Below are 27,469 nucleotides of genomic sequence, written 5' to 3'. Positions count from 1 at the left end.
GAATATGGGACAAATAAATAATGTGCCATATTACGCCATAAAAAGTCAAATAAATTGTTTATTTCCAACATCATTGAAGTCAAACTTTTTACAGCAGGTTCCTTTTGTGCAGTTAAAGGTCTGAAAATAGTAAAATAAAACTATTTCATCGCCATTGGACACCTGCGTAATAAGAGTGATAAAGAAATAATGATCAAAGAAGAAGGTATTTGCAAGAAGGATGAAATTATTGACCCACAAAAAGAAGCAGGGACATTGACAGTGCTGGGAACCGGTTCTGTACTCTGAAGCATTGGTCAGATGTCAGATGTCCAGATCCGCCGGATCGAAACCATAAAACACTTTTGACTTGTATAAGATCGTCCAGAAACCAGAAGGCTATCTGGAATCAGTGTCCTTCCATCTTGATCATTTATAATCGAAACTGTACGATACATACAAATAATCTTCCCTTTGTTGTTTTACTAAAAAAAATTCATAAAAGATTATGTCATTTGTTCTGTAGTTCTACATTTGATTAATATAAACGAATCAACTTATGAATAACTAAAAAATAGATGGAATATGGGAGAAACTAACATTTTTTAATGTTTATAAAATAATTTCAGGCGCTAAACAATACGAACACCTTCGAGATCACAAACAAAAATAAAATACTTGATTTGTGTTCGCATAACTATTTTTGATCAATTATACAGTTTTTTCTAGATATAAGTATCGAGTGAATTTAACAATCCAATTATCAACGGAGGTGTTAATTCAGATGCTGTATTCAAATATATTTTAGAACGAGTTGAATAAAAAGAGTATTATCGGGGGGGTTAACTGCTAAGCAACAGCATGCTCGGGTAAAATGGTGTGACACGTTTAATTGAATTTCCCAGATAGCACGAACCTCGGTAATTTTGGACTGGGAGAAGAGCTATGAGCCCCAAAATGTCACGTCAGCTTCCGACCAGTTTATGATGACCTCTAGGGCATCGAGTAAACAATGGTAACACCCTATCAGCAAACTAATTATATCTTACTTATTGCAGAAACATGAGCGTTGAGCACCAATTTTTTCGATTTAAATTACATTTAACTACGTTGTGTCAAAAGTACGAATCAGTATTAATATAATGACGAATAGAGGGGTATAGGTATGATGCTGACTATCTTTAGTTTACTCCTATATTGTTATATCAGGTTTTAATTTAACTTTTAAAACTATTTTAATATTACATATTTTCTTTTTTTGTTCATCCATATTTCATGTTTATGACCAATAAGCGTGTAGCTTCTAAGATGGTACCACTTTTAAGATCTTAAGCTGTTATTTAAGAAGACCTGCCAGTGTAAAAATCATAAGTAGGCATCTTTAAATAGAAAGTAGTGGGCTTTTAATACATTGAAATTCCATAAGATAATAATTAGTAGCTACTGATGGTTTTATAATTGGGTACATATAATTACCAGCTTAATATGGCTGTTATTAAAGCATCAGTATGAACCTTTTTATACATTTATTATGTCATAACATGTGTCATGATTTAAAAATACCGCAGCAGCAAACCTGCTGACTAAGTAAATCTAAATTTACAAAGTACTTAGGTTTATGGTTAGGTGCTACGAGGAAGGAAAAACAGTTTTTTGTCAAATGCTTATAGTATAGGATAAAATGAAAGAAATTTCCAATTCAATAAAATATTTAAATAAAAAAGCAAATTACATAAGTTTTATTTTTCTCCGTAAAAATAGCATGGGTATTTTAAATGTATATATTTTTAATTTCTCCGTAACCTTTGATCGTTCAACAATTATTCAACACTTTCAAGGGGAGCACCAGCACGAAAAGTAGCCGGTACATTTCAAGAAGCACCCCAGCACGAAACAGTAACCGGTACATTCCAAGGGGCACCCTGCCACTGTAGCCGGTACATTTCAAGAAGCACCCCAGCACGACACAGTAACCGGTACATTTCAAGGAGCACCCCAGCACGAATCAGTAGCCGGTACATTTCAAGAAGCACCCCAGCACGAAACAGTAACCGGTACATTCCAAGGGGCACCCTGCCACTGTAGCCGGTACATTTCAAGGGGCACCCCAGCACGACACAGTAACCGGTACATTTCAAGAAGCACCCCAGCACGAAACAGTAACCGGTACATTCCAAGGGGCACCCTGCCACTGTAGCCGGTACATTTCAAGGGGCACCCCAGCACGACACAGTAACCGGTACATTTCAAGAAGCACCCCAGCACGAAACAGTAACCGGTACATTCCAAGGGGCACCCTGCCACTGTAGCCGGTACATTTCAAGGGGCACCCCAGCACGACACAGTAACCGGTACATTTCAAGGGGCACCCCAGCACGACACAGTAACCGGTACATTTCAAGGGGCACGGCACAGTAACCGGTACATATCAAGGGGTGCCCTGGCACGACACAGTAGCCGGTACATTTCAAGGGGCATCCTGGCACGACACAGTAGCCGGTACATTTCAAGGGGTGCCCTGGCACGACACAGTAGCCGGTACATATCAAGGGGTGCCCTGGTACGACACAGTACCCGGTACATTTCTAGGGGCGCTCTCGCACGACACAGTAGCCGGTACATTTCAGGGGGTGCCCTGGCACGACACAGTAGCCGGTACATTTCAAGGGGCACCCTGGCACGTCACAGTAGCCGGTACATTTCAAGGGGCACCCTGCCACAGTAGCCGGTACATATCAAGGGGTGCCCTGGCACGACTCAGCCGGTACATTTCAAGGGGTGCCCTGGCACGACACAGTAGCCGGTACATTTCAAGGGGCACCCTGGCACGTCACAGTAGCCGGTACATTTCAAGGGGCACCCTGCCACAGTAGCCGGTACATTTCAAGGGGCACCCTGCCACAGTAGCCGGTACATTTCAAGGGGCACCCTGCCACAGTAGCCGGTACATATCAAGGGGTGCCCTGGCACGACACAGCCGGTACATTTCAAGGGGCGCTCTTGCACGACACAGTAGCCCGTTGCCGGTACATTTCAAGGGGTGCCCTGGCACGACACAGTAGCCGGTACATTTCAAGGGGTGCCCTGGCACGACACAGTAGCCGGTACATTCCAAGGGGCGCTCTTGCACGACACAGTAGCCGGTACATTTCAAGGGGCGCTCTTGCACGACACAGTAGCCGGTACATTTCAAGGGGTGCCCTGGCACGTCACAGTAGCCGGTACATTTCAAGGGGCACCCTGGCACGACACAGTAGCCGGTACATATCAAGGGGTGCCCTGGTACGACACAGTACCCGGTACATTTCTAGGGGCGCTCTCGCACGACACAGTAGCCGGTACATTTCAGGGGGTGCCCTGGCACGACACAGTAGCCGGTACATTTCAAGGGGCACCCTGGCACGTCACAGTAGCCGGTACATTTCAAGGGGCACCCTGCCACAGTAGCCGGTACATATCAAGGGGTGCCCTGGCACGACTCAGCCGGTACATTTCAAGGGGTGCCCTGGCACGACACAGTAGCCGGTACATTTCAAGGGGCACCCTGGCACGTCACAGTAGCCGGTACATTTCAAGGGACACCCTGCCACAGTAGCCGGTACATTTCAAGGGGCACCCTGCCACAGTAGCCGGTACATTTCAAGGGGCACCCTGCCACAGTAGCCGGTACATATCAAGGGGTGCCCTGGCACGACACAGCCGGTACATTTCAAGGGGCGCTCTTGCACGACACAGTAGCCCGTTGCCGGTACATTTCAAGGGGTGCCCTGGCACGACACAGTAGCCGGTACATTTCAAGGGGTGCCCTGGCACGACACAGTAGCCGGTACATTCCAAGGGGCGCTCTTGCACGACACAGTAGCCGGTACATTTCAAGGGGCGCTCTTGCACGACACAGTAGCCGGTACATTTCAAGGGGTGCCCTGGCACGTCACAGTAGCCGGTACATTTCAAGGGGCACCCTGGCACGACACAGTAACCGGTACATATTAAGGGGTGCCCTGGCACGACACAGCCGGTACATTTCAAGGGGCGCTCTTGCACGACACAGTAGCCGGTACATTTCAAGGGGTGCCCTGGCACGTCACAGTAGCCGGTACATTTCAAGGGGCACCCTGGCACGACACAGTAACCGGTACATATTAAGGGGTGCCCTGGCACGACACAGCCGGTACATTTCAATGGGCGCTCTTGCACGACACAGTAGCCCGTTGCCGGTACATTTCAAGGGGTGCCCTGGCACGACACAGTAGCCGGTACATTTCAAGGGGCACCCTGCCACAGTAGCCGGTACATATCAAGGGGCGCTCTTGCACGACACAGTAGCCGGTACATTTCAAGGGGTGCCCTGGCACGTCACAGTAGCCGGTACATTTCAAGGGGCACCCTGGCACGACACAGTAACCGGTACATATTAAGGGGTGCCCTGGCACGACACAGCCGGTACATTTCAAGGGGCGCTCTTGCACGACACAGTAGCCCGTTGCCGGTACATTACAAGGGTCAGTTGTGGACGCACCTCACGCTGCCGGCGTGTTTTGAAACGATGGAATAGTTCTGTAGAAAGCCTCTAATAACAAATGTGTTTTCATTAGTGAGTGAGGCACCGGTCAGTATTGTATTGTGAGCTTCGAGGCACGCCGTGCTGGCACAGCGGCACCGGCCCCACTGAACACAGAAACAGGTCCTTCGGCTGGGATGAATAACTAAAGCTGCATTTAAATAAAAACACTGATTTAACTGGGGCTGTACAATGTCACAAGTCACGACAGTTTCATAATTTTTTATTGCCGTTCTTATATTTAATTATTTGTTCTTTAATATACTCTGTAAACGAATACAGCTCTGCAAAATCTCCCCGTAATATCCATTAACCTAAACAAATATTGGATATAATATCTGGTCTACTGTATAACACTGTTACGTCTCTTCACTTTAAGATAACTTTCAGTTAAGTATTAACAATTAAATGTCCGATGAAATCCGCCACGCTTAATTAGGTAGTTACTGCCGTACTACTACTGGTTAGTACTATGGAGGAATTTATTTTTAGTTATTTCATTATAATTGACAATATTATTGTCTACGAATGTTCTCATAATTTTTTAAAGATTATGTGTCTATTAGGACATTATAAGAGCATATGATGTGTTTTCGAGTTTTTAGTGTGGTTAATCCATTCGAATGATTAGCAGGAGTAAGGAATATGAATTCTCTTACTTTCTTCAAACTTTTATTTTTCCTAATTTGTTGATTTGTCTGTCATATTTTTATCAGTCAACAATAGAAAAGTGTTCCGATACCATCAATGTTATAATGTCAATAGGAACACAGCAAACTACCATTTCTTCTGCTTCTGAACTATTCGACGTTGAAGATGTCGACGAAGATATGACGAATAATACATCAAGAATCGTTATTGCCGTCGATTCATAACACGGCACATGTTAGTAGGCAAAGTCGTCAAACTTATAATTCACTAATAGCAGTTAGTATTGGTATTCGACCTAACCATATTAGTCCATCGACAAGGTATGTATGGGTCTAAATATTTCTCGTCGTAGGATAAGTTTTAAACTAAGTTAAAACAGTGAAAGCACTCCGTGTAATCAGTTTCATCGTGAATTAAGGCCTACCCTTTGTCTTGGGTCATACGAAGACCTACCGCAGACCCAACCCCTACTGTCTCTATAATCTTCACTTCGACACCATTGTACTCGTGGCCGTTTCAGACTATTCGTCTTGCTCTGTTTTAAAAATTGAGAACGCTTATAATTTATGTCTCTCAGTTTCCTCGACTAAATGATTTTCACACTTCAACGCCATTGAATTGCAAGCGGCAAAACACACCGCCGAAGTTTTGTAGAGCTCCAATAACCAAACTCACGAACCTTATCTTCTAAAGCGGTACGAGCAATAAATTTATGAAGCGTTGGAGACAACCTGTTTGAAATTCATACGTTTTCTTTGTGTGGTATCCCCTGTGACAAATTCGTTGAATGGGAGAAGTGTGTATTGCTAACCGTAAAGTTCCGAAAGTGATATTACACTTATATTTAAGATTATTTTGTTTCTAGTTCTGTGTCGGTTCATCAGAGTTCTAGTTCGGAAATGGTATAATTTGTTATGGCCCTGAAATTCCTTTAAAAATGGCTTACAATGCTCCAGGAGTCCTACATCTATACCACACCTAAGTCTATATACCATATAGTCAGAGGTTACATTTAGATTTTATTTTCTAAGTAGGTACAGTGTTCTGGCTAATCTCTTGCTAACTTTGTCGACATGATCATTCCAATTTGACTTTGGGCCAAGGATGAAACCCAGCAAATCTACTTCAGTGCTACAGTTTCAGCTTAAGTCTATATTAGATGAAGCAAAATTATTGCTTGGGTTTTATTTTATATTCTGTAACCTTGTACTTGGACTACTTTTAGATATCAGCTGACAAAACTATTTCCATCTTGTTTTGTTATTGTATACGGACATCTTTTACCTAAGAGGCATCAAGTAATACTTTTATCGTTCGGGACTACTTTTTCGCCAAATCACTGGTCGAAGTTTTAAGTAAGAAAATGTACAGCTGATTCCCTCGACTTCAGGTAATTTTTTGCCCTCAGGGAGTAAAAGTTTTTCTCTGGCCCTAAAACGCATGCATTGAAACAGCCGTTTTGCTGCAGTGTAGCTAAAGAGCGGCATTGAGATAGTCATTATTGATTTATTCTATATTCCATCTTGATTTTTCTACATTTTGTAAAAAGATTGCTGGATTTTGTGTAGGTCTAATTGGCGGTATTGTGTGTGCGTGTGTGTGCGTGTGTGTGCGCGTGGCTGCGGCGCAGGCGTGATAACTCTCCACTCTGTCAGAGCAATGAGACTGCGCATAAACCTCAGCACAATGTGCAATTGCCAACGGTAAATCTACCACAAGGATAGCAACAAAGGCACTACCTACGCAGGGCTTGCGGCTTGCGGTGTTCACTATAACCATCACTCCAACAAGTAGCTTCATCTATACATGAACGCGGCAACAAGTTACAAAAAAATACTTATTAGTTATACTGTCGTGATAATGGACTTTGGACGTTTTCAATGCACGCGTTGCAGGTTTGCTGGGACAAGAAGGAATCAGCTTGAGTTGAGGATATCAACTTGGCATTATCTGACTTTAAAATTCATCCGTTGAGATGGTCGAAGTAGTGATTAAACAGAAAATAGTCGTGATTTAAACAATATACATGCTATTGTTTTCTTATTACGATGTTTTATGTTTATCATCGAGTCACATTGTGTATTTTATTGAAGTATATACCTGTTTATCAACCTTAAGAACAATTGAAATGTACGAAAATTTCCGTATTGAACATGAATGGATTGTTGTCTTAGCGTAGTCAGAAACTATAAGATCCAATTTGGGAACAAATTACTTAAAGAAATTATGTATGGTAAATGTGTTTTAACAAATGGTGCATGAATACGAACACTTTTGAACATCACGCGGGCAAATTGGCCTAAGTGTCTTTTCAACCCTCTCTCATTTTCTAGCCTCGGCTTTGCCCCAGTGATGCAATATACTGTTCCGACAGTAAATTAAAAATGGCTATTTGGGTATAACACACGAAATTGCTGCTTGTGGAGGGTTTGATCACATCCACTTCCGCTCACGTTTCTACGAACACTTCTTTTCAACCGTACTAAAAACACAAAATGAACATGTGACAGCCAAGCTAAGTCGTGGACGCGTGGAAATAAGTTGGCAACAATGTATACACCAGTAGATCAGCTGTTGCACTGTTATTATTGTTGTTGACCGTTTCGAGTACGACGTATAGTGTCTTTTGTAAGTACAACCTTTGACTATTAATACAACTAGACATTTCATCCCCATGTTAAATTTGTAGCCAGGTTTTTAACCAAAATCGTCGTAGTTGATGTGAGCCACCGACAAATTGTGCTGATCTAAGTTACTGATTTCTGTCGTATACGCAATATTTTTTTAACAATTCAAACTAATAATAATAAATATAACCTATAAATCGTTGACTTAATAGTTCACGACGTAATTTCGTGCTTTAAAACGTGATAATCATGAATAAACCAAAATAATTTACGGAAATAGCCAAGAATGTTTCGTTGAATACTCTACCCGATAAATTTCAAACAAGTATGTTAGCGTAAGTGCAGCCTATTTGCCTTGTTATGCGTACGTTAGGATGTATTAGTATGGTTTATGCCCCCATGTTATTTTTCCCTTTACAATACCGTAAACTTTATTGTACTGTATAGGGGAAAAGTAACACTTGTAATTCGTGCGTAGAATAGGCCTAACTTTGTTGCACTTTAATACTATCCCGTACTTGTTTCTCAAATCACAGAAAACATACTAAGTATGTTTTCTGTGCTCAAATGCAGTAAAGTGTCACTTTACGTAATAGCTATACGGATAAATATGTTTTATGTAAGATATAGTTAAATGTAAGAGTGTACTGATTCCATCAGACTGAACTAGTATTAATGTTTGTAGGCTAACAAACAATTACCACTACCTATATTATTGTATCATCTAAATCCCGTAATGGTGCATTTTTCCATGTTCCTTAATAAACATATGAAAATATGTTTTAATTGGCACAATATTCAAATATTATCTCACAACTTGGAACTGAAATGTCACGGAACCAAACTCCATTTTGTTATCTACTGTTTATAGTTATTTGGTTAATGCAAGTACTTTTCATACGAGGCTGCGGTTTATTCAACAATTAATTGCATTCTTCAGCCTATAGTGTTTACCTAGTTACCAAAACTGTAGGTTTCCAAGTATAGTAAAAGTATGAACAGAAAATAATTAACGTTTAAATCATAATCACTAATATTACATATATTCATATTACACCGAAAAAAATTAAGAACAATAAGATCAAATCATATGCATGATCTGACCGTGTTAATTTTGTACATGTTACAAACGTATTATGAAAAACCAGTTTACGTACGGAATAATATGATACTTAGCACCCCCCCCCCCTCAAGGCAAGGAGGCTCTACTGTGTGGCTTCGGCTTTTATCGTTCAACTTATCTCACCTTTATCCGTGGCAGGTCCCGGATGGATCCACAGTCTTTACCTGGGGGCGACTGATAAACCAATTTCAATATTGGACTTAGATAAAGAATGAATACCTTTCTCAAATTAGGTTTCACTTTGTCTATTTTTACTGTACAGTAACACGTATTGATCAGGGTTACTGTTTAATAAAATTACAGAGCCATTTACGATCTAATGTGACGTCTTGTGCTACTATTTCTGAACATAAAATGCTGGTTCAGTGAACCGCGTCACTGCATGCTGTATCCTACATTGAGTTATCAGTAATGAAAAAAGGCACTAACTTTCTTAATTGATGGTAATGTGTCTTGTACGTGAGGAATTGTACATACCAAGAATGGAAGTCATTTATCCGTAATGGATCATTTATGGCCATGTTCTAGGCATGTGGGTGAACGAACCTCTAAAGATATTGTAGTTTATGGGAGAACCATGTTATGTAAGATTATTTGTAAGTAATTATGCCATGTCTAAAGACTTAATTAAACATTTCTAAGGTAAATGTAGGTATTTAAGTGTTTCTCACTCGAAGTAACCACGGAATAACTTCAAGCTAAACTACAAATGTACTTATGCAAGTTTGTCAGCTTAGGATCTTTTATCTATGAGGATAGTTACCAACCGCCATCTCTATGGCGCCCAGGACATCGCTGATTTTCCACATCCTGCCCTTCATTGTATTATTTTAAAACTAAAATGTGTTTTCATTGACTTAAACCCGATATTATTATTTTTTGCTTCACCAGGAGTTTTCATTATTTAGTAAGGTGACGTAGTTACAATTTATCTACTTCCTAAATGCTAATTATCAAGACTTAGTTTTATCAATATATTAAAACCATGATTATTCTTGATTTCAAGTTAAATGAAGAAACAATACGATTTTATATCCATATATGTATGTAGTATGTCGAAGTATTCAAATCTCTATAAGGACAACCGGACAACCGTATCCCAGTACCCAACACAAAATGTTAGTGTGTTGTCTTTGTTTTATAAGCCCTGTTGAGGGTTCAACTAGTAAAACATATTCACACTCACGATCAAAAACACGACAGAGTTCTTCATCTAAATCATATATCTAACTTCTTCACAAAGGGCGTTTGGGAAATTATAACGGAATTTCAAAGTCGTTACAAACTATAGGGGTTCCTATCGTAGAGTACGCTAGATAAAAATGTAACCTTTAATATTATTTTCTGAACGCAAATTCTGTTTTTTGTGACGCCTGTGGAACGTTATTATATACATTATATTCAACTGCCAATCAAAGCTTTAAAAGCGAAGCATATCTGGCATAAGGAGATTTCCTGTTACATTTCTTACTGGCCAAGATCGGCTGTGTCTTTAGCCAGCATTTATGATCAAGAAGGCCAGCTATGTCTACATTTGAACTACGAACAAGATACATTCTTCTGGATCAAACAGATAACCACACAATTAATAAATCAACACTATATCCACTTCGTACACCAGCTTAAAGATCTACCCTCACAAAAGCCAAATGGTGGTTGTGAAAATCCTTGTGAAAACACACAAAAACGCGCTCCGGAGTTATAAAATACATATTTTTATCCTACAGCCACGCGATAATACTTAATTTTATTTAATGCAAGTATTCGCTCGACTTTTACAAACACTTCTTGGCCCAAATAGGATCACACGATACTAAATCTCATGTCTCTTTTTGAGTCGATTTCAATGTCATAACTCGATTGTTATTTGATGTTTCCAGTGCATAACATTGCTAATAAAAAATCGCACAAGAATAAGGTTATGAATTAACACTCATATTCACTTTTCTATGCAATGTTTCACCTCAAACCACCAATTTCCACCCTCCTCAAAACAGAACACATTATTTATTTTTAAGATACCTTTTTTGGATAAAGAATTTATGTAAGGACGAAGGCTTCTACAGAATCAATGTAACGAGAAAAACAAATAAGAACTCATTAATCGTATAACTAATAACGCCACGCCGTGCACATTAAAAATAATGAAAGTCGATTCCATGTTTTCAATTACCTTTATCGGTGAGTAGCAAATATTTTAATGAGACGGTGTAATAACCAGATTAGATATAAATGTTGGTGCCCGGGTGGGAGGGCCGGTACAATGGCCGGCTCCAGTTTCGGGCCTAATGATGCTCCTGACCCTTCGTCCCTTCACAGGACTCTGCCAGTCCTTCGGCTACATCCTTCAAAATATCCTGCTTACACACGGGCATACAAAACATATTGCTATCCACATTACTTTAATCCCTTACCATTAAATATTCTCTTGGGTAGAAAAAGGGCGAAAAAATGAAAAGCTAGAATCGTCATTAGACAAAACTATAAGTACTCAATTACAATTGTAAATTCCTACATATGTTGTGTTTCAATCATGTTCTTAATTTTCGAACCCCTTTAATCTGCCAATTAACCATTATTTAATACAATGTTATACATAAAAATACAATGGTATAGATAAGCCATCTTTCGAGAACAAATACACTTTTGTATTTTTGAAAGAATTTAATTTGCATGAAGCTATGATAGTTTTAATATATTTAGTTGTTTAAAAATTGTATTCTCAAATTAGGGATCGAAGGAAAATGTAAAGGCTGGCTCCCTCTGCCGACGCTACAAAAAATCCTACCCCATTCCAATCCACTTGAAATGTTTGGAAATTATCTACCAAATGAACAGTACAGCATCCAGGACTCAACAGAGTAATCAATGGCATGTCAAATGTTTAGAAGTGAATGTTGTACGATTTTAATTTTACTATAATACGCTATGATCAAGGCACATCACCGCTTATAAACAAACTTAAAATCGCGATGAACCAACTTCAATATTTTACTAATATATAGAATAAGTTCCTTTTTAAATTATATTTCACTATTTCACTTTGTTCGTTGTCACTGTGCAATTATACATTTTGAATCGTAAAATAGTAACTTGCTGTGGATATAATGCATTTGAATGTTTAGGAAAAACACAAAGTAACAATATATACTAAGTTTCGTTCCGTGACTGGTATTTGTATGAATTTACTTGTTTGTTTCATTTATTTAGCTATAAATACTTTATTTTTAGCTATAAAAATTATTTATTTTTAATAGTCGTAAAACTAGGATTATGTATAATTTAAAACCTTCGTATAAACAAACACTTATGCAAAAATATATAAGTTAATTGCGAATTCTGTACTACATTATTACTATATTATTATATTATCCTATACTTAGTTTTATTGAGTTAACTATACTGTAATTACAAAATGACGAAAATGCCCCTGCATTATACCTACATGTAACATAATTTTGAATATAATCCAACATTTTTAGTAACGTGTATACTATTAAATTACATAATTTAAATACTTTAAATGTGTTAAATAGTTGGACAGATTTTGTTCATTAAACATGAAAAGCTAATAGATTGTAAATAATTATCTTGGTAATTTCATTTTGCCATAGGTTAGGAATCTTGTTTTAAACATTATATAAAAACCAACCATTCTAGGCACTGTATTCGTTATAATCAATAATTACATTTTAATAACATCTACCTGTACACATTATTTTGAACTTTTGAACTACAGGATTTTGGCCGATTACTATTATGTTAAACATCTAATTGAAATACAGCATTTCTACAACCAACTACTAGATCTGTTTATCTTTCGTTAAGTCTTTATATATTTTTTTTCAGATAACTGGAAAAACATAAAATATTTCAAATATTCTATTCAAATAAAAATTAGTTGTATCATTGCCCTCATAAACCTAGTATTAAAATAGTTATGATAATAAAACAATTGACTTCACAATTTTTAGTTTTCAATATTATTATCCGGGACGAGATTTGAAATCACCATTACAAAGAGAAAATAAAATCTCTTGTAAGCTCGGTGCAGATGAAACCCCAAATGCCTCGGAGCCGATTGAAAAGACGGCGGCGGGCGCAAGATTGAGAACGTCTTGCCGCTTTAAGCCGCGTCTCTGCCCGTAATAACCCTGCGCCATCAGATAAACTTACTATTTACTTTTGTACGAATATATTTCAAATTATTGTAGGAATGTAATCAGTAAATTCACAAAGCTCGATTTTTATTTAGTTTGAAGTTTTCTTTCTACGAGTAATTTAATTTTTGATCCAAGCTTTTGTTGATTTTGTTACCGTGCCAATTAAGAGGTGTCCTTAAAATTGTATAAACTTGTATTTTTAATAATATACTGTTGTAAATATTTGACTATATTGGACATAGACATTCAATTCCCATGTTAGTATTGCCTGTAGTTTTACAATACAAATTAAAGTTGTTGAATCGAACCACGCTGATGTAAACACTGATTTCTGTCGAATACACAAACTTTTCAACCAAGCAAAACTGAATGATCGACTTATTGCTAAATTTAACATCTGTTATGTCACATCCACTATTACATTATCAAAAATTAAGAGCTTACACAGAACTGAAGTCTGTAGCACTGTAGCGCACTCTGGGGGGGATCATTCAACTCATTCAAGAATGTTCTTTTCAGATTAAAGATTGGTTACAACTAATATAAGGTGCGATATCAGTAACCAAGGATAAATATACCAATAATAATATTATTACCATCCTGCAATTATTTACCCCTAGAGTTGAACTCCGATTTGGTTAGTAGGTCGCGGAAAGCGTGGGTGAAATAACGGGGCTAAGATAACTCTTGCCTCCCTTAGTTAATTTAGCCGACGCGACAATGGGCCCAAATAATAAGGCGTAATTTAATGGAAGAACAGCTGGAAGCGTCTTTTATTCCATAGAATCGTTGAAAAGCGAAATTTCATCTCATTACCTTTCTAGAACTCAAACGACAACTTTGAGCCAAGTCTTAATCATCCTGTGGATCTGGCATACTTGTGAAAATCTTGGACTTTAACAATATTTCAATGCTAATTGAGTAAAACTAACCCTGACATTCTATACTTAGATTTTGGACACTGAAGTGCAAATTACGTGTAGGTTTTTTACAAAACTCAGTAGTTTCAAGGCTGTCAAAGAGTGTGGCGATACTACCCAAATTAAATACTTCTTTATTTTCATATTTCTACCATGCAAATGCCTTCCAACATATATGAAGCGAATTTTGATAATTAATCATGACCATGATGTTCCCACGTTTTAGCGAATTTCCCTATAGGGAAGTAGCTATTACCGTAGGTGGCACGGTAAGACCTAGGCCCGGGACCGATTTACTTTTTCATTATGATGTCCCCAGAGACCAAAAATACCATTAGTTCAATTTTTTATATATGTATGTGTATATATATACAATGTCCGTGAACGCGATAGCTTAATTAATTTTTTCAGATTTTGATAAAATTTTGTTAAAAGTTGTAAGGCGGGATAAAACTTGATTTAGTTCGCGAACCAGCATGATCGGACCATGGGAACAGGGGTTTACGAGGGGTTTTATGGGGTAAAAATTGGTTCGTCTCATTTTTGACCGTCAAAACATAAAATTTCCCAATTTCTATGTAGACCTATTTAATGAGCTTAAAAACAAATAATTTAGTATATCAAAGTGTTTTTGTACAATTATTATTGGCAACGAAAAAAATTCTAAAAATTGTAAATTTAGAAATACCATGTTATTTTTACGGGGAATATTGTAAAATTTTGTAGTTTGCTTGTGTATGGATATATGTTGATCAAACTTGGCACATTTATTCATTTTATACGAAGCTATTGATATTTTACTATAATACACACTTTATTAGTTTTCTTGTAGCAGCAAACCTAGGTACTCGTAAACCCTAATATTAGTTAAATAGATTTAATTGAAAATCAATTCAGACAAATGGGAATTCTCTTAGCCTGCAGGTTCGCTGCGGCGGGGGTATTATTACATTATTTGTAGTACCAATACATTAAAATTTAAGTATTTTTTTATTACTATTAATTTTTTTTATAATTTTACAATATAATTTACATTATCTGTGAATCTAATCCAATACTGTTTTATGCAAGAAGACTTAGTTAACAAACAGTAGTTCTTGTCCATTGGCTATCATTGGTCGATTTTTGTATTGTGCAGAAGATAGTATTTCTCTCTCGGTGGTTCATTCAACTAGTTTTTCTCTATCGAAAACAGGTAACAGCTTTAGCAAACAAAAGACGTATCTACAAAACCGAACTTTTTTTCAGACTTAACCTTTGAATAAACCTTTTTTTCGAAGGTAGTTATTTCTTCAGTTATTTTTTTAAGGTCCTACTACCACATTCCAGGACGCAAGGCTATAGTTGGAATCGTTTTACACATTACCTTAGCTAGGCCATGAGGGTTGTGGCATTACTTAAGACCCTTTGGTGAATGGCGGGATTTGAACACGGGACCACATGGAACGACGCCCCGGGCTCTACCACTAAACAAAACCGCTCCCCATGAAGTTAGCAGTAGTCAGTTATGTTACTCCTCGTATTAAATACCAACGATAAAAAAATTGTCGATTGCTCTGTTTGTCAATTAATCAAAGTCCTTAAGGCCCGTTTTGCCAGAAGCGTCTCGTGCGTCTATCGCTCAGCGATTATCGCTCCGCGTCTATCGCTGCCCACTGCTTTGCATTGTTTTAGGTTAGTCTATTTTGCCAGAAGCGTCTATCGCTACAGCCGCCAGCGTCTGTAACTGAGACGCTAGCGTCTGACGCTGACCACTGCTCCTGGAGCAGACGGAGACGCAGTCGCTAGCGATTATTACTGGAATAAGCACGTGTTTAGGTGTTGACTTAACTTTTGTTTCCTCAAATAAGTTGTTTTTTCAAGTTTAGTGACATGTCACAATCTAAGTGGGGATTTAATAGTGAAGAAGATGAAACATTGAAACACTAGTGAAACTAGTGAAACTTGGTCTCATCAGAGCGGAGGGGATTTCCAATCAACAATTTAAAATATCCCTCTCCAGGTCTCTTTAAAAACATAGTGCGCACTTCTTCCCTACGTTTGCCCCTTATTTCTAATATCTCTTCATCGTCTAATTCCTCAGCTAACAAATACTTTACTATTTGATTTTTACAGCTCATTTTCAGAAACATTCGATTCACCACCTAAGCAAACCACTCACTGATCAAATAATCGCAAGAAACAGACGCTTCTGGCAAAATAGGCCCGAACGATAGACGCTGAGCGATTATCGCTCTAGCGATCATCGCTAAGCGTCAGACGCACCAGACGCTTCTGGCAAAACGGGCCTTTAGACTTGGACCAAAGCGAAAGTACTAATCAAAGGACGAGTAACGTGTGAGTGGACAACACAAAACCGCCCCACGTAACTGGGGGAAGGTAATCACAGTCTAGGCTGCATTTACCGAATTAGTCTCACCAAAGCCCACTACCAACTTTTCACTTCAATCTTTCCGAGTTCCATTCTTATTTTTAACACCGTCTCGTGCCTGGTAATGTTTACTGATTAGTTCCCCTTCCAAAAAGTAATCCACCTCTGCTGCGCCCTTGTCACTGTTAAATCCTCAGACTTTCTTTTCTAATTAAGAGAATGACGACGAATAAACTTACACTGATCTAGGTTATGTGAGTAATTCGTAAGTAGTTTGCACTTTGCAGTCGTAGATCGTATTATTCGGTGACACGTGACGCAATAACAGCGATTTGTAAATTAAGTACAAAGATAATTCGTTATTAGTGTGATTGGAGTTGATTTCAACCCACAAGAATTACTTACCAATAACTAAAAAGAACTCAAAAATCATGCTTCAATTTTTTAAACGTTGCAGCTTTTAACTTCTAATCATTCAAATGAATTAATTGACTTTAGTTTAAACTGAGCGCAGAAGATGCCTGTGTCTTGATCACTTCGTCTTCTTGGTTTTATATTTTATAAATTTGCTTACACAAATACGTAAGGAGCTCCGTATTTATGTATACTAAAGTACTCTAATGAACATAACTACGCCACTTGTTTTTACGTGTTTAACACAACCAATTTCCCGATGGGAACAAGGGGATGTATTTGCATACTGGACACATTAATTTGTACACTAACGTTGGATTTTTGATCAAACAATGATAATAATTGAAATCAACTATACTCACTACTTTTTATGAGCCACAATATACCCTACTTACTAAATGTGATAAATTTGATGTTTAAGTTTGTCTGAATTATTGATCGGAATTTGATTTGCTCCCTCCTCTATCTTTTTCTATTTCTCTTTTTCCCTCTCACCTTTTTATCAATTACATTCATACAATATATATTCATGCTTTTCATATTTCTTCTGCTATTCGTATCTATCGATGTATAATAAACATAAATGTATATAATACAACGATGATCACATCTACATTTACGTCATTATTTTTCACAACACGTAATCTGTATAAGTGAATTAAACAATCGGTTTTTATGACACTCGAATATCAACGCCTTACCAAAATAAACTGTGCACAAACTGTAATAGTGTCCTTTTAAGGATTTCGCACACATAACCCGCATAAAAACAGAAATATATACAATTCCATTTCAATTTATGTGTCGGTCTCAGGTCCAACGATCCTTAAAATAAAAAAATAACCATTCAACAAATTCCTGTCCAAAACGAATCCAAGCGATATTCTAATATACTTCTACATTGATAGAAAGGTCTAACAACCATTGATAAATTTTAACATGAATGTTTGCGACTCTGTCCCTGCACTCAAGCTTTGCTTTGCCTAATTTCAGAGTATTCGTTGTAAATAATCCATGTAATGATTCTATTGCTGAATAAAACAAATTAATTTAATTTAATGTTTATTGATTTCATATTAAGCTCTAAATTACCATTGTGCCTATACAATGGTTTATCTGATTTAAGTTTAAATGGTTCGCTCGCCCATCGACTCTAGAGTTTCAACAAAGGTCCAATTAATTACTTAGCCTGTTTATATTATTTTAAGTATCACTTAAATTTAAATTATTATTATAAAGCGGATTGACAGACAAGCTAATGAACTATCTTGTCAAATATTTAAGTTGGAATATAAGCTGTAAGCCATTACGCTTAGTTATGTATATTAACCATTAGTTTACAACGTTACTAATACAAAACATTGTTTCGGATTAATATGGTGGTTAATTTAAATGGTGGAAGAAGTTTCGCACGAGATTAGTGTAAAGAGTGCGTAAGCACATTTTGGACAAGGGACGTGCGATTTTTTGCCATACTACCATAACCTAACAAAAAAAGGACAATCCGTTACATGTTAACACTAAATCATAACTCATAACTTCTATGATTTGATTTGTTATATGTTTGTAACTACTCACTACCTTTAGAATATTAGACTATATACTTAGAATCAACCTTGTTTATTAAGCATTTAATCCTTAAGTAGTTATTATAATTAAGGTTAGTGTAAACAAACTGAAATTAACGTGACTAAACCGTTAAAAGAAGAGCGGATGTTGAATAACATTCCAATAAGGAAATATCAATATATAACAACTAAAACTGCACTATTGAGTTAAATTTGAATTTTTTATAATAAACCTAGTTTAAAAAAATGTTCCTGGTAAAAAAATGTTAATATTCCAATAATTGTTATATCAGTAGTGTGGTAAAAAAATATCTCAAATTTAAAGTTTTTTTTTGCATGCTCAAGAGAATTTCAAGTGCAAGTTTCGCACTTAAAACATAGTCTCGAACGTAATTAAAATAATTCAACTGTTCCCTATTGTCATAAAATATACTATTAAAATATAATATTGATGAAATATGAGGTTTTCAATTAATTATTATAATCAGCTAGTGCCCGGAAAGATTCGTTACTGTACAGCAGTGCGTAATGAAATCCAATTTGAGCAGGTGGCTAAATGTGTTTTTTGGACCAAATGCATGCGTGGAAAGTCAAAGAAAACAGAGTAGTGTGGTGAAATAGTTATTTGTGTAACTAGTGGTGAAAGTGGCACTTTGCTGCACACGAGAGCAATGTTTACGCACGAGCCGCAGGCGAGTGCGGAATGATCTCGAGTGCAGCAAAGGCCTTTTTCACTCGTGTTACACATTATATTTTTCCTACAGTCACTATAAAGCATATAAATAATTAGTCTTTCAAACACTATACAACACGTTTTTAGGTTCAGCTGGCAACACAAATGGTGTCCTAGAGAAAGTAGTACCCGCGGTCCGTATCACTCCGCTATTTTTCCTAGGCAAGAAATGTGCTCCGCATTTTGAGAATATAGTTCCGTATGTTTTTGTAATTTGAAGTGGTTTCCACGCCTAAAAAAATGCTTTAAAGGTATTTTCTTGTTTATTAAGATCGTAGGAATGTTTTAAAAACGTTTAAAAGAAAAGTCCAGAAGGTTCAGAAATACCGAAACTATAAACACGAAATGACAGGTTAAATCGTAGTTATAATAGTCAATCAGCTGCTCATAGTATTATTATCTTTAAGTGTTGCCAACCTATTTCTAAGCGTACACGGATTACGTGGATTATAGAACCACGCTGTTTTGTGTTGTTTCGTTGGAATCCTGATGTGCGGCAAAGTATAAACCGTACGACAAAGTATAAACCGTACGGCAAAGTATAAATATGCAGCAATTAGCAGCTTTCTGTACTATAAACAGTACAAGGAAGCCAACTTTGTCGGGTGACTGTAAGAAAAAAATATTTAAAAAACGCAAATAGCAACAAGCACTATGAGGTAAGTTCAACATCAGGATTTAAAATTGAAAATACTTAACCGTGGATAAAACATAACCTTTTCGGTTATGTCACCATCCTGTTCAGAAGGTGTAAGGTTGAACCGTTGTTTAAATCACGAGGTGTAGGTAGAATGGTACTTTGGTGAAGAACCAATCCAAAATCATCCTGTTCTTTGAAAAACCTTGATCTATGAACACTTTTTGACAATGGCCATCATTTTGGAGGGCTAGTTGGCCGGAGTAATACGTATTCAAGTAATTTCACAGTAGGCTACTCAGTAAAGTAGGTATCTAGATAATAATGATTATAATAATTATACTACAGTAATACTATTGTAACGTAGACATCCTATAAAATATTTAGTAAAAAACAATAAAACTTGTATGAGCTTTAAGGACAGGTATTGCAGAAATATTCAGGTAATACAAAATGATTGTTCGCATGGCATACTTTATACTACGCCTACTATTTAATTGAAGTATAGATTTTGGAATTGATCATGTTTAATCCAACCAATGTGGTTGTTATAATTAATTATTGATAACACAATCGTTTCGTACCATAATTACCTAACGAAGGGTAACAATTAGAAAGTCGATAACATTCAACGAAAAATATTTGAACATGCAAAATAAATGACATCGATGTAACCGTTAACCGCATAGCAACAAACTTTTGAATTTGCATATAATTGATTCGTGGATGCCAATGTACCACCACCTGCCAACTTGACATTCAATATATTTGTAAAACACACAACGACCATATTGTAATATTTTATAAATTGATTTGGAAATCAGGCTTGTAATTCATAGCATAGTTACAGTATTTCCATATTTTAAACTGAACGAATTTAGATGTTAATTTTTTCAGTTCCGTGTTAATGATTATTGTTTTGGTAACTTTGTTCACTACATGATTTTGGGTATCAGTGATTAATTTCTAGACTAGAAATTACTTTATAGATGGTTCATCTGCATGGATTGTGAACAATGATAATAAGTACATAGTATTTCTAAAAATGAGCTCAATTTGAGGTTTTTGTGGCAAATTGCATTGGAAAGTGGAACAAACTCAATTTTCGTAATTAACTGAGCAATTGTCGTTGACTACAACTGTTCCCTGTGATTTAAAATTACTATTCTTGACCAAAAATCTAATATATAAAACTCTACCAAAAATCCTGATAGGGGTTGAAATGGTCAATTATATCTAGTAGCATTATTAAAATTGTCTCAACACATTTTCAATGCTATTAGCCTACCATACAAATGTATAGCCTTTATAAATAAACAGCCAAAGCATTCACAGCCACCTTGCTAACGTAACATTACAGTAGGGCGTGAATATAATTAAATTCAGAGTTGATAGAATTAAAATGCAGCATTTTGTTTGTCCCGAGGATGAATTCAGCAAAAGTCACTGTTTTGTTTTTGTTTCGTTTCAGCAAACGCCCAAACGAGAAAGCCACATTTTTGTGGTGTTAATTAATTTCTACCTCGGGGCTAAATTATATACATGGAATAAAACGATAAAGAGATGAATTTCAAGAATGCCACATAGACAATAAGACCTGGAGGGATGCATTTCATTCCGCTCCCTTCAGTGAGGCATTTTAAACAAATCTTTTAACATTACTTATTATACTCAATACTTGATACTCCTCCTGCTAAATCGTGGATCGTTAAAGCGATTTGTATAATTTTAGTATAGTTATATTATCTGGAATATGGGGTCAATATACAAAATAGATAAGAGGTATCATATAACTATATTAATTATCTATATATATAAAAGGCAAAGCCCTCACTGACTGACAGACTCACTCATCACTAATTCTCCCACTTCCCACTTACCTAGGAGGCTGAAATTTAGTACACTGATTCTTTAGGCATTAAATAGGAAAACTGAGTGGTTTTTATTCTGATCGGACTCTCGGGCTCCGCCCCAGTGGCTCTGGAGTTTCCCATGTTAACCTAATGAGTACTCATATTTAAATGGAATTAATGAATCATAACAGCTGTTTCAATTAAACAAGTTGGTTCTGTTCTGTGATGTTCAATAGCATTAAAGTTACTAGGATTACCAACAGAGTGCAGCACTATTATTTTTTTAAATTTATGACAACAGCTAATTTGCAACCAAAAGGTGACTGAGCTCAGCGAACGAACTTCAACCCGGAGGCGAGTGTAGCGAACGAGCTAACCTGAAGGCAAGTGAGCGCAGCGAACGAGCTCCAACCGTAAAGGTGAGTGAGCGTAGCGAATGAACTTCAACCAGGACGTGTGAGCGCAGCGAACGAGCTCCAACCTAAAGGTGAGTGAGCGTAGCGAACGAACTTCAACCAGGACGTGATTGAGCCATGCGAACGAGCTCACATATGAAGTTAAACGGGGCAAAGCCCGCGGGTACAGCTAGTATTACATATTTGAGTAAAGTCACTTCTGTTAGTACATTATCAACGAGCACGGACACTAAATGACCCGCTGAAAAAAACGAAAGATTGAAGATTGATTTATGTTTATGTTTATGTACAATAAATTATTTGATTTGATTTATCAACAACACATGCATTACTATTTTAATAAGAAATATTTTACAAAATAATGTCTTCGTGAAAGCATTCAGTTTAGGTGGAACCGAAAACGCAATGTTGAATCGCCATATTATTCATGACATTATAAAAATAAAATATTTCATGTAATACAGGGTTTTTCCAATATAGTTAATGTATGTTAGTTACACGTACGTTGCAATGGTTCATGGAATTAGATTAACAATGTGCGACTTACCACTTGACTAATTATATTGCGCTCTGTGGTAGTATTAATCCTAGGACTTTTGTTCTGGGAGTTGATAAAATATGTTTTCATAAGCTAGATAGTAATGTGCCCAATATATATCAATTTATGAAAACCTTTTATCTGGCGAGGGGTAACTATTTGTAAAAGCTATTTACATATATAAAAAGGTCAAATGCGTTTCATTTGCCGAATCTGTGAAATATTTATACGATGAACTTCTTATGTAACAGAAAAAACACAAATATACGAGTGGCAAATCAGGTATCATAATACAAACAGATTAAAATGTCATTTAAAAAGAAAACAAGAATTATTTTTTCTATGTACTCCTTTTACCACGAATCGTCCGTATCGTCACGAAATAGTTAGGTAAAATTCTGTGTTGGATTAGGGAATAGCAGGATCCAGGAGCAGCATTTAGCAGTCTCTGTGAAAGGGGCCGACTTGAATAGAAACCCTTTATTTCTCTAGAAAGACTACATTTGAGGGCCCTTTTCTATATAACACGAACTTAAGAAGCGAATACCAGTAATGTTAGCTAAGATTATATTTTACAATCTTCTTCCAGGGAACCAGAATTTTCATTATTTCATTATTCTTCAATATTTTATTATTGTAAATGTGACTGTACAAATGTTTAGTCGTGGCTACCGAACGATAAATTATACCTTGGCAAAGATTTTATATTTAAAGCAATAGCGTTTAGGTCCCTCCACCAAAATCTTTCTCTGCCTCCACGATTATTCTGAAATAAATAAACAATAGTGTTTCGTATATTCATATTGTTTAAGTTTTCTTTTAGAGATTGTTTGAAATAAAATTCAAGAAATCCGCTGAAAAATTATGTGTAGATGCCGACGTTTAATTTTACTGTGGAATTAATTCTATTCATTAAGGTATAAGATCAGGACATCATTTGATGCTAAATTTTAAACTGGATGCCTTTTGGGTTTTTTTTCAGCAAAATGAAACAAAATAAATAAATATATTTTTAATCCACGGCTGAACTGACAATCGCGGTTTGTGTTGGGCTGATCTTCATTATGTTACGTTTAAGCTGCAAAAATACGAGTGAAATTAGTTATATATATGGGCATAACACGATAGGTTAATGAATAACAATAGAAGAACTAACATTAAATTCTGTTCATTACCTATGTAAATATCAGTTCGGATCGATGGGTTGGACTTACCGACTATAAGAGAATGTGTCGTGATTATGTTTTATTTGCTTATACCGTTCGATCAAAAGATTGTAACTGCAACAACGATTCGTCTGATTATGTTAGATGGTTAATGTTACCTGTGCCAAATAGATCGCTACAATGTAGGGATATTTACCTATAATATCGCTTTCATACTGTATATTTACAGTATCAAAGCTATCAATCCCGACCGATAATTATATCCGGAGTACTTATTTATATTTAAAGATAACTTACGGAGATGAAATGCTTATATTTAATGGATTACAACCAGAAAATTAGCAATTAGACATGAACAGCGACCGACCAATTCCATTTTGTGTTTTACTGGCCGGTATGCTCTCTCATCGACATGCTCGGATTCAGTTGCAACAGGCTATACATTCTGGCTCACTGGCTCGACAACAAACTCGATAAATTAGTTACAAATTGCCTGCACTCTAAAATGTAAAATGCGTTATCTGATTTGTTGTTGTAGCACAATTTATATTTAATTTTGATTGTAGGCCTAAAGGTTGAAGTATATCTACTAATTAACTCGCTAAGATAATATCAGTAAGCTTTGTAATTGCGGTAAAAATATTTGTATGGTTTAAAACATAAAATCCAGACATGAACTTTGAAATATTCTCGGTCAGCAAAGTTGATAATTTTCGAAAAGTCGCAGTTGATTTATCGGCAATTTTTTCTTAACATTGAAAATAGGCCTAATCTGCTTGAGAATCATTTGAGTGAGCTTAGCAAACCTTTTGATTAACTACTGTACTGTACTAGATAGACTAGTGTATTGGTGTCCATCTATCAAAGTCTGCTGATTTATAATCCACGAATGTCTAATCAGTTCGATTCTGAGAACAGTAGTGTGAGGTTAAGTTTGAAGCAGTTCTGTTATACTGTAGTTTGAAACGTAACAAAGAGCGTAAATAAAAAATACTTTTGTTTTGCTCTAGGAAGTGAAGCGCCGGTCGGATGACGGGACCTGGAGCGATCCAAGAGATGTTTCAGTAGCAATCTTCGGTAACGGTGACTGGAAGTTTAGGTTTAATCGCGACTCGGGACTAAACATAATGTATACCAGCCGAGGCGGGGCGCGAGAGCGAAAGTGAGACCGAATTCTAGAATCGGCCGACAAAAGAACGCAGGTAGACGCGGAGACTGACTAAACTTTCCGAACTCAGCGTACCAAACTCGGAAGGAAAATTGTGATACTCGAAATCGAACAGGTGAGAAGAGCGCGGAGCTCGGACCGGTCAAGCGAGTTTGTGTAGTTGTAGTAGAGTACAGTAGTACTGGTAGGGTACTTACATCCAGTTGGGCTGGGCAGCTAGGGACGATCGGCACGACAGAAGCAACACCCAGGTTAACAACAGAGAGCACATGACACTTCATTCATACAACGACATACCGACCGACATACATACGATCCTCGCTACATCGTATGACGACCCGGTGAAGATGATGTCACTTGCAATGTAGACACCTCAGCGGTCCGCGATACACTGACTGACTGTCTCTGTCTGTCTGTCTTCTACACCGCCTCCCTGCTTCCCGCCCATCCCCTCCTCTAAACCATTCCCCTCCACCCTCTCCGTTCGCTGTATTCACTAGGCTCGATGGACAAATAACTATTATCTATATCAAGAGTATGAATAGGAATATTTTATTTGATATAGTTTTTATATGATCAGAAATTTGAAAAAACCTTAGAAATGGATTATTTCGTCAAATTTTCTTTTTTGATCAAAAACCGAGAACGTGAACAACAGAAGTGCAAACACGTTAATAAATTCTAAGAATAAGGACCTAAGGATAAGACAATGAACTCAACGCCCTGCAAACTACTTTGAGAAAACTTTAATTAAGACTCGTGTGTTATTCATAAAGTAAATATTTGATCACTCCTGTGTCCTCGAGAAACAGACAGGGGAAGGTTCTTGTAGCGACTAAGAGTTAAATATCCCTGCGTGAGGGAATTTTCCCTGGCAGAGCTAGCCTGGGCGGTCTGTCCCTCCTCCTCACGCTAATTATTGTGTATTTACCTCTCGCCTAGAAACAAAGAAGGGACCGCCGACGCTGCGCTCCTTTCTACAAAATTACTTTTTTCATAAATAAAGATATCCACTGTTGCCTTCATGTTCTTGTGACCTTCCATTGCTCGCCCAGGTGAAGTAACACACATTTCTGACTTGAGATGCTAGCACCTATCATCACGGCATATATTTTGGTGTACTCGGTCAGGTGTATTTAATCTACGTAGGATTAGGATATGGTAGTTTGAACTTTCTACAAAAAACAGTTTGAGGTTTCATTGTGTTCGAAATGTTAAAATATTATTTGATTAGTGCTTTGGTTACAAAAACGTGAATCTCTCTAAGAAAAATTCGAAAAAGGAATTAAATGCTAATTGATACAAATAATGCTGTCCAAACGTTGACTTTAAAAGTACCATATCTAATATTTGATTTTAATGGTACTACACAAAGTGTGGTTATAAAATGACCTTAAAGCTCCAGAAAGCTAAGATGACTTCATAAATTTAATTCATCTTTACTTATGAAAAACTAAATCATATGTTATTAACATAACATTAGATTGTTGCCTTATACTATGAAACAACACTCATTTTGTGTGTTAAAGAAGTTTTAAGCCCACGTGAAAGATTCGGGATCAAGAGGTCTCCAGTATTAAACTCACTCCAATACAAGTAATGCTCAACTACACTAATCAGTGGAAGTGTTGGGCCGTTTTTTCTCAACTACGAACGTATATTAATTATATGTCATTGCAAACCTCTATCCAGTCAACCTTGATAACAAATCTTATGTGATAATTCCTATGAGAGACATGTTATGAAGCTTCTATTGTACATCCATTCATTACCCTAGGTAATCTAAGAAACATTTTCTGTCTATTTGTCTGTTTTTGGATTAGCATTTGGAAAATAAAGACAACAGTCTATGTTTAGCTTCATAATTGCTTACAGGAAATTTAAAATGTAGTTTAAGGATATCACACAGAAATTGTGTGCTAAATTTGTACACTAATCTGTATGTTGTACTGTCTCGCCTGATTACGGAAGTATTCGGTTCTAGATCCCGAAATGTTATCAAATTTTTACAGGATGAAAAATGTTCGCAGAAATTCGTTTTACCTGGAGAGAAGCCTTAAAATCGCATACCCCCCGATTCTTACAAATGGCGAGCAAGTAAATTGACGTTTAATTGGTGAACTAAAAACAAACTTGAGCTTATATTGTAATAATACAATTAGTAAAAGATAATTTGACATTATTGTACATTCAATTTTACCAACGATGTAAAAAACTACTAAAATTTTCTTTCTTAAATAACCAAAAAACCATTGATTTTACAAAAAATTTAAATGGCCGCCATTTTGTTTTATGAATTTGAAAAATCGTGATAATTTTTTGGTAGCTTTGTCTAGTTGTCATAAATGTTTGTGCAAAGTTTCCATTTCGTATGTTTAATCATTCTTGAGAAAAAAAACTAATAACTGAAAAAAACAAAATGGCGGCTGTGTGAGTAACTAAGGACTTCCGGACAGTTTAAATATGATATTTAGTTATGTTTCTTACCCAGGAGCAATGCACTAAAATATTGGTAGAGAGTTCCGGGACACCCTGTATACCAAAACTTACAATGTTTTGGGCTCCGAGAAGCAGGCACATA

The 27,469-nt window shown here is 36.8% G+C and overlaps 1 protein-coding gene across 1 annotated transcript in view; it reads right to left on the bottom strand.

Annotated features, from left to right (window-relative positions):
* The window catches only part of LOC129005601 (protein Wnt-16-like), a 109,373-nt gene extending 84,105 nt beyond the window's left edge, over positions 1-25,268 (bottom strand). The window contains exon 1 of the mRNA XM_054434549.1: positions 25,086-25,268. Within this exon, the coding sequence (XP_054290524.1) occupies positions 25,086-25,159 (74 nt within the window). The 5' untranslated portion in view covers positions 25,160-25,268. The remainder of the gene's footprint in view (positions 1-25,085) is intronic.
* Positions 25,269-27,469: the final 2,201 nt, after the last annotated feature.

This window comes from Macrosteles quadrilineatus, unplaced genomic scaffold (genome assembly GCF_028750875.1).
Source record: "Macrosteles quadrilineatus isolate MER2022 unplaced genomic scaffold, UCM_ALF_1.0 Scaffold_24__1_contigs__length_1734639, whole genome shotgun sequence".
Classification (NCBI taxonomy): Eukaryota; Metazoa; Arthropoda; class Insecta; order Hemiptera; family Cicadellidae; genus Macrosteles; species Macrosteles quadrilineatus.
Note: the sequence above shows the minus strand (reverse complement) of the source record. Positions and strands in the feature narration are given on the sequence as shown.